Genomic DNA, 12,467 nt, shown 5'->3' with positions numbered 1-12,467 from the left:
AGCATTTATTCCACTAAACCCACGTTTTATATAGTCAAATTACCAAATATGGTTACTTTCACAGCCATTTCACTAGAACAGCAGGTGATGGCCAAATCATGTTACCTCGCCCAAAATCTAATGCCTTAAAAAAGACATACCTCAAAGGCTACTTAATCATAGATGATGTAAATTAATGAATGTTGGGGAAATTTGAATGACCGCTTTCTTAATATAACGCAGTTAGAGGTGAATATGAGTTGAACATAGCGTAAAATACAAATGTGATGTTGTATAAAGTATGTATATGATAAATATGATGTACTGGATTGCGGACCCCAGGAAGACTAGCTGGTGCCATTTGCATCAGTTAATTGGGATCCTTTAATATGAATAAATAGATACAGGCCTATTGTAGGAACTATAAGCTTTGGCACAATAAACACATTATATAGAATACACAAGTGTCAGTAAGGTTTAAAGTGACCACGACTCCAAAACAGCATTAGTGCTCCCTGGAACTCTACTGGAGGGATAAACAACATTCTTCCAAAAGATTTTCCCTAGTTTTGTCTTTTGATGATGTTTGTGGGGCGTGCTCCAAAATCTCAGCAGTGGGCTGCTGTAAAGTGCCCCGGGGAGCAACTTGGGGTTCAGTGGGACAACCTTCTCAAACCCACTGAGCTACAGCCACCCGATGTTTAACTGGGTGGAGATCTGGTGAATGTGAAGACCATAGCATATCATTTTACTCATCAAACCATTCAGTGACCCCGTCCTGCTTTGTATAGCAGCATCTGCATTTGTTGTTTCTGATGTAGGTTTTCCCTTTATTAACTTACAACCTGTCTGTATGTAGAGTCCTGATGGGAAGCAGAAGTGTAATTTCAGAGAGTCTGGTGATGCCTATGAGGATTTGTCACTGTTACTTGGGTGAGTTGTTCAGCAGAGATTGTAGTGGTAAAGAAGATGAAGACCTGTCAACTGTGTTTTTGTTCCATTAGCCATGCCTCAAGTTATCTGCCTCATTTGGATAAGGTTAGAGATAGGGTTCATTTTCTGCCAGTCTGTGTTTACCACTGAATACCACAGTTACCCAACAATATGACATAACAGTAGGCACAGACAACTAGTAGTTTAAATTTGATTTTTTATATACTTTTTGTCAATACATATTGTTAATACATTTCCTTTCCTTTCCGTTATTTAAACATCTCGACACACATTTTTATCAATCTTTAAGTAGTTTAAATTTGAAGTATGACAGACAGTGTTCCTTTGGACTTTGATCAAATATACCGGTAATATATCAATTAAAATGTTATCTATATGGGCTAGCGCCAAATCATAACACAAGTTATCTCAGGGCACTTTTTATATAGAGCAGGGTGTAGACCATACTCTTTATAATATTATTACATCATCCATACCAATGACCCAGGGCTATTGAGATGAAATTGTTGACCGTGTCTGTGTGGTGGTAATACTGTCGGCTATCCTAAAGAGATTATTAGCTTGAAAGGTAATATTTAGCAGGTTCCTGTGCATATATGTAAAATGACAAACTCAGCAAAAAAGGATACTGTATCATATATTGGACAAAAGTCAGACAAGCAAAGTTTAAGCCAGGTGTGAACCCTAGAGATAGATGTAGGCAGGCACCAGCCTCACTGCTACACATGTTCTGGCTTTGTCCGGGACTGCTTGATTTCTGTAAATCTATCTTTATCTCTCCGTTAATAGCGTTGGGCTCAGTAATCAACCTGTGCCCACTCGTTGCACTTTTTGGTCTTTCCTCACAAAACACAAAACTCTCAAGTCCTCATACGAGGGCCCTTGTCTTCTCTGCTTCAATGGCTAGATGGCTGATTCTCTTCAATTGGAAATCCAATCATCCACCTACTCATATTAACTGGGTACGTGATTTAATGAGCTGCATTCATCTTGAAAAGATAGAGTATTTGAGGGATGCCAAGCAAGATACAATTTTGCTGGTCTGGAAACCATTTATTTCCCACTTCTCTCAGTGCTGCTGGGATCACTCCCATTGTGCCATTGACCTCTTAATTTTTAAACCCGATAATCAACATTATATTTTTATTTTTATTATTTTAGAATTTTAAATTTTTAATTTATTGTATTTTATTTATTAATTATTTATATAAATTTTTCTCGTTTAATTAATTTAATTTCTCCCTCTTTTAAGTGTTGTTTTTAATTACTTGCATTATTATTGCTATTATTAGTTTCCCCTGCTACACTATTTCCATATCAGTATTATTGTTTTAATTAATTACTCCAACTAACAATTTTTTGAACTGCCAGAGATGATACTGTTTGTTTTGCTGTATTATTTGTGTGTCATATTTGTGATTGTCATGTCTACTTGTTGTTATATCAAAAAGCGAAAAATAAAATGAAAAAAGAATACAGTAAGACCATGTCTACTTTCATGACACAAATATTAACCCCCAAAAAGACACCAGAAGCACATCATATTTTAACATTTTTATTATTAAAATATTCACCTACAAAATGGCCTATAAACACTATTTACAGAATAGCGAGCAGTGATGCCCGCTAAGACACAGAGAAAAATAATTATACACAGAGAATACTGTGCATCATTGTCAGAGGAAGAGATGACTTTATGGAGTGTGGAGAAAACATACATTTCCCATCGTCTTTATAAGGAGATCGGGTGGGCGGGTGTCGTCAGGGAAAGATTGGGACTCGGAACACTCTACAGTTATTTCCCTGAGGGACAAAACCTGCAGCTGAATCACAAATAATAAAAACCTCCCCTAATGTGTCAGCATGGACATGGAAATGAGGTATATAAGGTCTCCGGTGCAGTACAGCGGACTGCTTACCATCGATATTTGCATACGTATGTATGTGTTTGTACGAAAAATCACTCATCAAACATCACAAATGATAAATGATTTGGGCCATTTTTCATTAGAAGTCCTCTTACGAAGCATAAGAGCTACAAACAGCTCTCAGGAATGAACAAACACAACCTCATTTTCAGATGAATGATGATCTGTTTCTAAAAACGTTACAGTGGGTTCTGACGGGGTTTCTCGGCACAAAAAAAAAAAGACCATAATCAGTTACTTCAAGTAGATTATAAACACCAAAATTGAAGTAAGGTTTTTCACATGACAGTGATGACAGTCCTTTCATCAGTATCCAAGTGCTCTGGAAATAGAAGAAAATAATCACTTTTAGGATAATTGTTGAAAATCTCCTACAGTAGCAATGCGTATATGTAACCGGAGGAAACATTTCACCACGAAAAATACAAAACACAGTCTCACGGCAGTTCATGAAATAGTCACGAAATTGAATCTATTTGAAACATGTACATAGACACAAATTACCCTTTTTTTTTCTCGTGATGCTCAGAACGACTTCCAACAATGTATTTTTTTTGCGTTTTCCTACGAATGCCCAGCAACATGTGACAATTTACGCTCCAGTCTTTTAAAAATAAAACTACTTAGTTAGGTTTAGGAAAAGATCGACTTGGTTAGGCTTAGGCAACAAAAACTACTTAGGTTTAGGAAAAGATCGACTTGGTTAGGCTTAGGCAACAAAACTACTTAGTTAGGTTTAGGAAAAGATCGACTTGGTTAGGCTTAGGCAACAAAACTACTTAGTTAGGTTTAGGAAAAGATTGACTTGGTTAGGCTTAGGCAACAAAACTATTTAGTTAGCTTTAGGAAAAGATTGCGGTTTGGGTTAAAGTAACTCTGGAAGTGCAGTATCTTAATTACAGAAGTTACGTGAAAAAAACTACTTAGTTAGCTTAAGGAAAAAATCATGGTTTAGGTTAAAATAACTCCAGAAGTGCTGTAACTTAAGTACAGAAGTTACGTGACAAATAAATCAACTTTGACTTGCGGTTTCACACGGGACACAAACACCGGGTCTCCTGGGTGAAAGTCCTGTATTTTTTGACCCACCCATCCACCCCGACTTCCTCCCTACGCGGCGTTTGGTGTTCACTATACTTTCCGGTTCATAATTACGTGGATTACATATGAACTGATTTCGTGCTGACCATCATGAAAAAAATGTGAAATTCATGTCTATGAACCACAAATCAATGCATTCAATTTCGTGACTATTTCAGGAACTGTTGTGCGACTGGGCTGCCAAATATAATGATGTTGATTGTGTTAAAGAAAACACACCTTTATTGTTGTCTGTTTGTTCTTCTGCCTGTTAAGAAAGTTAATATCAGTGTGTGAAAAGAATTGCATTGATTTATTTGCTATAAACAACTTCAACACTGTTCAGACAGCTTTTTGAACTCACTCTGACTTTTCTTTGGAGGCGCCGGCTCACAAACCTCTCGATAGCAAACATCCTGCTGTACTTTATACGTCCTTTTGTACCTGCAGATATAAAACATGCATCCATTAGTTACAAATAATCTCTGCTTTTCTTCAGCGTTTAAACATCACCTACGGTACGTCATGATGGGTGTAAGCATGCAAGCCAGAACAGGAGATCCGTGCCTGATAATGACTTACAGGTAGTGGCACACTCCATCCTCCCAGACGGGCACACTCTTGGTTTCAGAGTAGAGGCGGGTACAGGGGTGCGGCACTCGCTGGCACACTGCGAACAACAGGACACACAGCATGAGGGATGAATGTTTGAACGTATCGTCAGCATGGAAAAGTCTGCTGGATGGTTTAGGAGTCATGTGGGATGGAGCCGGGCCCTTCTCTCGGGCTGATGGATGGTTTTAGGAAAGGAATGTTTAAACAATCTGACGCTGGATGTTTAGGTGAAGAAAGGGACTCAAGAGGGGTGAGGGGTATGTCCAGTGTCTCCTCATACACAGCTTCATCAACACTGAATTATTACTGAAATCAAACTGATATTGTTTTACTGTGTTTTTCCGCTTTGTTTGAGAGGGGGGATTAGGGTTGGATGCTATATGCATGTATGCCCTAGTTAGTGTGGAAAACCTGATTTTTTAAAGACACTTTAAGCGATTGTATGTCCAATTGTCCATAATCCTTTGTCTGCTATGACTTTATTCATCGCAGTTACACTTTTTGACTTATTAAGTTTTAAAGGGGACGTATTATGCTTATTTTCAGGTGCATACTTTTATTTGAGGTTTCTACTTAAACATGTTTACATACTTTAATGTTAAAAAAAAACTTTATTTTTCTCACATCGGCTGTGCTGCAGCACCTCTTTTCTCCCTCTGTTTGAAAAGCTCTGTTTGAGCTCCTGCCCCGCTCTCCTGAAAAGCCCAGTCTGCTCTGATTGGTCAGCTGGCCCACTGTTATGATTGGTCAACCGAACCAAACTCTTCGGACTCCACTCCAGCTCCACTTGAACTATCTTTTCTTGAAGGCGTGCAAAAGTAGCTGCTAGGCAAAGTGTATTACTTGGTGATATCACCACGTTACGGAAGAAAAGGCGGGACTTCAAACGAGGCGTTTCAGGAGCAGTGTTTCTGTGAGGAAGAGTAATTCCCTTTGGCGTAGATTTTGGGCTTTGTAACTTTGCAGATCTTTTACATGCACAAAAAACTATATAACGCACTAAAGGAAAGCACAAAAGCATAATAGGTCCTCTTTAAAAACAATCCTATACACATCCATTTATATCTCAGCCAAAGTCCACTGATATTTCAAAATGCTCATCATTACAGACTGATCAACTGTATATACATGTAAGCTTATTAGAATGGCATTAAGGGCAATATGATGGGCCCGAGTCATTGTTTTGAAAGTCACAAGTAAGTCTCAAGTTTTTGCAATCAAGTCCCAAGTCCTAAACTTTGAGTTTTGAGTCCTGAACAAGTTTACCTTTTCATATAAAAACTGCTCACGCCATAGAATCATTTAAGTCGCTGCTGAAGACTCACCTCTTCTCACTGGCGTTTGATTAAGTGTATCTTCTGTTGTGCTGCAACTCTTTTACTGCTATTATGTGCACATTATGGTTATTGTTTTTACTCTGTTCTTATTGTTGTTTGCTTTGTATTCATTTTCATTTCGTACATGTTCAGCACTTTGGTCAACTGCGGTTGTTTTTAAAAATGATATATAAATAAAGTTTGACTTGACTTGATTCAGGAAATGAAGGGAAATTAATTGATTCGTGACACACTTTTTTAATTATACGCAAGTATTTTCCAGTCAAAAGGTGCAAGTCCAAGTTAAGTCACATGTCAATGGTGTTGAAGTCCAAGTTGAGTTGCAAGTCTTTTTTTGATTTTGTCAAGTCGAGTCTAAAGTCATCAAATTTGTGACTCCAGTCACACTCAAGTCCAAGTCATGTGACTCGAGTCCACTCTGGCAATCACACACATTTTCTTCTGATACTCATAACATTTTTTTTTTCACAAACACTGTGATGTCTATAAAAACCCTCCTGGTGAGGTTGTTTATACAGGAGGTTGTGACCGTCCTGTTGGCTTTTGAATAGAGGAAAACATGATTCAAGCATCTTATTGCTTTTCATAAAGGAAGAGACACCAATGACCTGAATAGTTATCTCTATAAAGACATTCCCGTTGAGCAAAAAATTCCATTTTATCCATGCTCCTAAGTTAGAACTGTATCTATGAATTTGTAATGGTAGCACATGATCAACTACTTTGATGAATGTAAATATGTTTCCATGATCATTAACTTCAGTAAGGCATTGGACAGTGTAGCTAATGCATTCCTACTGGCTGTCATCCATATAAAGTAGTACTGTAGTAGCAGAGTGTTCAAAAGACTTTTCCTCCAGGCAGCTGGCAGCTTTACAGTCTGTCACAGATACATCTAATACAAGCTGACAGCTTCAGTCATAACTGGACAGTATATCTTAAAAATTAATGAGGGTTTACATGGGGAGATTCCAGACATCTAAAGATTTGTGGATTTGATTTATTTTAGAGGAATCAGGCTTCTCGTATGAAGAAGCCTGAATATTGTGCGTTATTAATTTTGGTTGTTAATCGGAAGAAAGCTGTCACAGGCGCTGACTCATTTTATGTTCTTTGAGCCTAAATGAAATGAGCCCTTAGGAGATTAATTTATGAGACACAGTAAAGACAGAGTACAGAACACAGAAACAGTAAAATCAGAACAAAGAAGGAGATTGTTCACAGATAATATACTGCTGCCTCGTAGAACATCTGAATAAGTTATAAATGCAACACTGTCTCCCTGAAAAAAAAGAAAGGAAAGTGGTGCAGATAATCTGGTGCTTTGTGCCTTCCATAACACTGTATTCATGTTGGACATCCATGCCCCTCGGCCTCAAAGTTAACCAAGCCATTTATAAATGTCAGAGGGGTCGACTGTCAGCGGAGCGTGTTTCCTGCATTTAAGAAACCAGAGGTCTATCTATACATAGCTCTGAGCTCTATGTCAGTTTACGTGATGACTTGCAAATCTAACCCAGATTATACTGTGAGTTCACACCTTGAGATGCTACAGTTACATTGAGAGAAAACAGAACCCTGGGGAACGACTGTAAATCCTGCACTCGTGACATATAGACAGCTGGTGAGCGGACATCTTCCACCACTTTTGGGACTGTCTGAGGAAAAAGCCTCACAAACACAGGGAGAACATAACAACACCACACATGCTAACATGCTAACCTATGATGTGAACATGGTAAACGTTATACTTGCATACATCAGCATGTTAGCATTGCCATTGTGAGCATGTTAGCATACTATTTGCTATATGCATTATAGCCTGACAAAACTGCTAGCATAGCTGTAGACTCTTAAGCTTGTTAAAGGTGCAGTGTTTAATGGTATCTAGCGGTGAGGTTGCAGATTGCAATCAACTAAAACTTTTCCCGTGTGCAAAGCGTGTCGGAGAACTATGATGGCCGACAAAACGCAAATGGCCCTATCTAAGGGTAGTGTAGGTCATTAGTAGAATAGCAGAGCCAGTGTGTCTGACACGCTTGTGAAACTGCAGTAACGTGAGCCAGGAGAGTGCAAAACTGTGATACCGCCAGCCGCCGTTTGACTTACGATGCTAAAGTAGCGTTATTACGCCAACGGTGTTGCAATGGTTTTGCACTCGGCGGCTCACATTACCGCAGTCATGGAAAGGGAGGAGTGAGTGGAGGGGTACTCAGTTGGTTGCAATCTGCAACCACACCACTAGACACCGCCAAATCCTACACACTGTAGTGTTTGGTATGACTGTGTCTATGCATGCTGTACCAAGATCTTTATCTTGGCCATATTTGAGTCGTAATAAACTTATATTTTCAAGTATGAACAACTGGGGCTCATCGAGTTATTCTTTTATTCATCTAGAATTATTCGTATTATTATTATTTTATTCACCTTAAGTACAAATGTTCCACATCATGCGTGTATAAGCAAGGATAAGCAGATACAGATAATGGATGGATGTTACTGACTTACTGATCAACTTGTATATCAGATGTTTAAGAATATAATCAGTTTCCCTACAGAAACCACGTGCTTTAAATCTTTGTTCGATGTCCTAAAACATCAACACAATGAGTGACTATCCTGCCCATTTGCCAAAAAGCGGCTTACTTTCACTGGACCCGCCCCATGTGTATGTGTGGAGAGGAAGCACGTAAACTTACACAGTTCACACTGTCTGCCCTTGAACTCGGCTGCGCAGTCGCAGACGAAGGAGTCGGTCTCGTTCACACACGTACCCCCGTTCTGGCAGGGCAGACTGCGGCAGTCCTGTGGCAACTCTAAAAGACAACAGCTGCCATCAACATCCACAGTACAGAACGAGTATGGGGCTCAAGTTTCAGGCCCACTACTCCACATTATCTACAGCTGTTACACCACTTCCCCTCTTTTTTTCCCAATCTGCTTTCCTGAATGTAACATCCTGTCTTTCAAGGTTAACGTCCACATTGATATTTCAATCACAGCGCTTGGCAAACACACATAACACCAAATGCTTAATTACACGTCTAAAGACTAATAAGTAGTCTTTTTTCCAGCATGACATTAATCTCATGTATACGCACCACATCATCTGGGATCAATTACAAGGGCAGATGTGCCACCACAACACCTACCAGGCTTTGCTCTTAAACCTTCCTCTTGAATCTCTAGCGCGAGGCTGATTTTGTTTGTTGTTTCCTCCATCTTCTCTAATCTAATTGGGGGGTCGGGTTCTGCAAGGCAAAACATTTCCTGTCATGAATCAGCTTAAAAAGAAGAAAAGAAATGTAGATGTCGCACTAAATGAGACACTTAAGGTTAACTAAAGGTTTTGTATACATTCCTCAGCCTGGAACAATGAAACATTGCATTACTGATTTGCCAAAATCGGTCAAAATCATATGATGACATCATGGGCATAGCATCATTAAAGAGGGCAGAACAATCCTAGAAGGGAAGCTTATTCTCTAGAGCACAAGATAACATCTGTAAAACAGTTTTTCTGTTTAGCTATAGGCTATAAACCTCTGCACTGGGATGCATTAAGTGGAAAAAAAGTGAAAATACACTACAAAAAATGATCATATGAAAATTAAAAAGAAAGTTGATTGCTTTCTGACTTGTCTGGCTTTCTCTAAAGCCGCTAGATAAAGCAGACAACATGTGTCAGATAGTGTGGGTCTGTTTGTGTGATAGCAGAGAGTCCAGTTTACATTTGAGGACCACCTATATTTCATCCAGACAGGCCATGGTCAGGACCATATGGTTATAGGACCACCACCTAAGTTATTCCATCTGCATCAAGATAAGCAAATATAATAGTCTTTCATTGTTTGGACATCCTGAGCAAACCAGAACTGTTTCAATATGTTGGTGTAGCACATAGATGGACGACACGTCTCCACTTCCTCCCAGTGTAGAAAAAGTGAAGCCAACATATGGTTGTGTCTAGAAGGGAGGCCCTCCAACTGCGAAATCTGATCTGAGACCTGCAAAAAATTGCAAAAACTCTTGCGAGACTCGCTACCCGACGACAATCCTAACCTTAACTATTCAAGGTCAATGTCTAACCTTAACAATCTCGTGAGAGTTTCCCCAGTTTGCAGGCTCCGTTCTAGCCACTACCCCAAAATATCCCGGATACGGGAGCTGCGATCTTGAGATTTTGACGTCATTTGGAGCCAGATTCTGTGCAGTAGTGATCTGGCCGTCACCCGCCCAAACCAATTGCGAGCCGAGCATGGCCGTAGCTTGTCAGCTAGAGAGACTCACAGCTGTCAATCATGACGTCTCAACCCCTCTTTATAGCATCAAATAACTAAAATAAAATTAATTACAAACAAACTTATCGGAAAAATGAACACGTGAAGATAAGAACTACCTTAAAATGACAGAAAATAGTATTTGAAGTGTACTTCATATTTTTATATGGCCCATGTCCCTTCCGCTAACATGGAGGAGGCGGGATTTATGACCTATACTGCAGCCAGCTACCAGGGGGCGATCCAGATGTTTTGGCTTCACTTTTGGGGAGCTGTCATGTCGTCCATCTTTATTTACAGTCTATGGTGTAGCATATTAGTTTAATAGATGTCAGAGAATGTAATAATGTCCTGTTGAATTGAGCCGGCTTTAGAAGCCGAGTGAAATACTTTATTGGGAGGTTATGTCAACATGACAGAATTACCTTTTGTGGGAAATACTGTATATAACACATTAACTGTTTTTGGAAAAAAATGCCAAACAGTGTTATAGTAGTGACTCTCCTCCACTAAATGTATATCATTACAGTACGTGGTTGTTCCTACTCATACTTACTAGTACGATGTCGAACGGCTTTTCGAGGCAAGTGAGTGAACTTGGCTGTTATCTTTCCCCTTCTGTCAATGAGCTCTGTGTATCTGCAACATAGGAAACAATGCTGGTTGTTAAGACAGTTGAATTAGCAGATGAAAACAAATTCTTACCATTGTATATCTTTTATAATCATCAACACTCTGCGTGTACCTGGGCAACTCCTCTGAGTTCTGTGTTTCTGTTGAGCCTCCCAGGTCCTGAGGCTGAGACGGGGGAAGTGTGCGTCCGACCTGAGTTCCCTGTCCCTGTCCGGTCCCGGTTGGCCTCTCTCTTCTCCCTGCTCTTGGCCCCATTGGCACTGCGTCAAAGGAAATAAATGTATACACAATTTGTTTTAAAATTCACTTATTTGATAATGACAGGTTCATCAGCCAGATTTAAAAGAACATGGGGGTCTTTCTTCATGGTAGCAGATAAATTATAGTTCCACTATATTCCAGAATAGTGACTTCTAGGACTTCAACCATGCTATGGTGCTCTGAAATGTGTTGGGCCTGTTTGATATGTCTATTATATTGTTTATCTTGTTCTCTACATTGTCTGTTTTTCTGACTTTCTTCTGTTGTGTTTTTACAAAAAGTATGGTATTGTCATTCTTCTATTTGTCATTTACTGTTTGTTTTTCACTGTAAATTGTATTTTTCTTTTTTTACTTATTCATTTATGTTTTACTTTTTTTTGGATTAATTCATTTTTAACTAGATATTTAATATTGCTATTGCTATCTCGTTTTTATTTTATTTAATTTGTATTTATTTATATATTTGTATTTATATTTTTTCATCTTTTTATCTTTATATTATTTATATTTATTACTATTATTGTTTATTTTTAACTAAGTCTTTTTTTCTTCATATTTATCATCACTATTACCATCTCAATCTCTCCATGTATATAGGTATTTACCTATGTATATTTACCTGTACAGAAATGGGCATTGAAACTTAAAATCTGAACTGCTGATCCGTGTATGCCCTGAAAATTTCAATAAACAAAACAGTAAAAAAAAAAAAAGAACGTATTTGTACTCATATGACATTTGAGAGATTCAGTGAGGCCAAATCGTAAATTTGAGCAAATAGTTTATGTTGTGTCCCATGACTTTACCTAAATAACTGGGCATGACATCAACACAAGAGTCACAGTTTCTACAGCAACCTTCCATGGTAACACGCAGTACAACCGTAATACTGAAAGGTTCTTTGGAAACCTGGCCACCTACTGTAATGGCATGCGTTCATGCAAATGAAAGGGTTATGACACTCACAGGTAGTGAAGGCTAAGTGTTGAGGTATGCTGTGGACCTGTTCCTGCCCTGTGCTTTTCACTGATGTCAGAGCCACATAGTAGTGCTGTCCTGGCGTCAGTTCACGCAGGGTATATGATCCTAATTTCCCGTTGGGCAGGAAGCGACTCCTGGTGTTCAACCCTCGGGTCACGTTGACCACAAAGCCATCTGGGACGCTCCTCGGGTGGCGGCTCCAGGTGATAGATGCTGAGTTAGTGGTCACATGCGACAGGGAGAGGTTCTGTGGGGGGAGAGGCCCTGAGGGGAAAACACATATAGATGGTCACATACTATTTCATGGGTAGCATGGAAAGTATTCTTATTGATTTGTTTAGTTGTGGACTAAAGTAAATATTCTTTAATTTGATTTGCATTGATTCTCTTGCCGTGCTTTAAATTATTTTTTAG

At 39.0% G+C, this 12,467-nt stretch overlaps 1 protein-coding gene across 3 annotated transcripts in view; it reads right to left on the bottom strand.

Annotated features, from left to right (window-relative positions):
- Nucleotides 1–2,474: 2,474 nt before the first annotated feature.
- Nucleotides 2,475–12,467, bottom strand: part of sned1 (sushi, nidogen and EGF-like domains 1) — a 37,226-nt gene continuing 27,233 nt past the window's right edge. For 2 of the 3 annotated variants that reach the window (XM_074636508.1, XM_074636509.1), the window contains 9 exons: nt 12,039–12,317; nt 10,922–11,069; nt 10,733–10,815; nt 9,049–9,147; nt 8,596–8,712; nt 4,524–4,611; nt 4,306–4,385; nt 4,182–4,209; nt 2,475–3,183 (listed from right to left, as the gene is read on the bottom strand). In XM_074636508.1, coding sequence (XP_074492609.1) covers nt 4,184–4,209; nt 4,306–4,385; nt 4,524–4,611; nt 8,596–8,712; nt 9,049–9,147; nt 10,733–10,815; nt 10,922–11,069; nt 12,039–12,317 — 920 coding nt within the window. In that variant the 3' untranslated portion in view covers nt 2,475–3,183; nt 4,182–4,183. Of the gene's footprint in view, nt 3,184–4,181; nt 4,210–4,305; nt 4,386–4,523; nt 4,612–8,595; nt 8,713–9,048; nt 9,148–9,627; nt 9,710–10,732; nt 10,816–10,921; nt 11,070–12,038; nt 12,318–12,467 lie in introns of those variants that run through there. The other variant, XR_012594052.1, reaches the window with a different exon arrangement.

The sequence above is a fragment of the Sebastes fasciatus genome, chromosome 5 (assembly GCF_043250625.1).
Source record: "Sebastes fasciatus isolate fSebFas1 chromosome 5, fSebFas1.pri, whole genome shotgun sequence".
Lineage (NCBI taxonomy): Eukaryota > Metazoa > Chordata > Actinopteri > Perciformes > Sebastidae > Sebastes > Sebastes fasciatus.
This window is presented reverse-complemented; position numbering and strand designations above follow the sequence as displayed.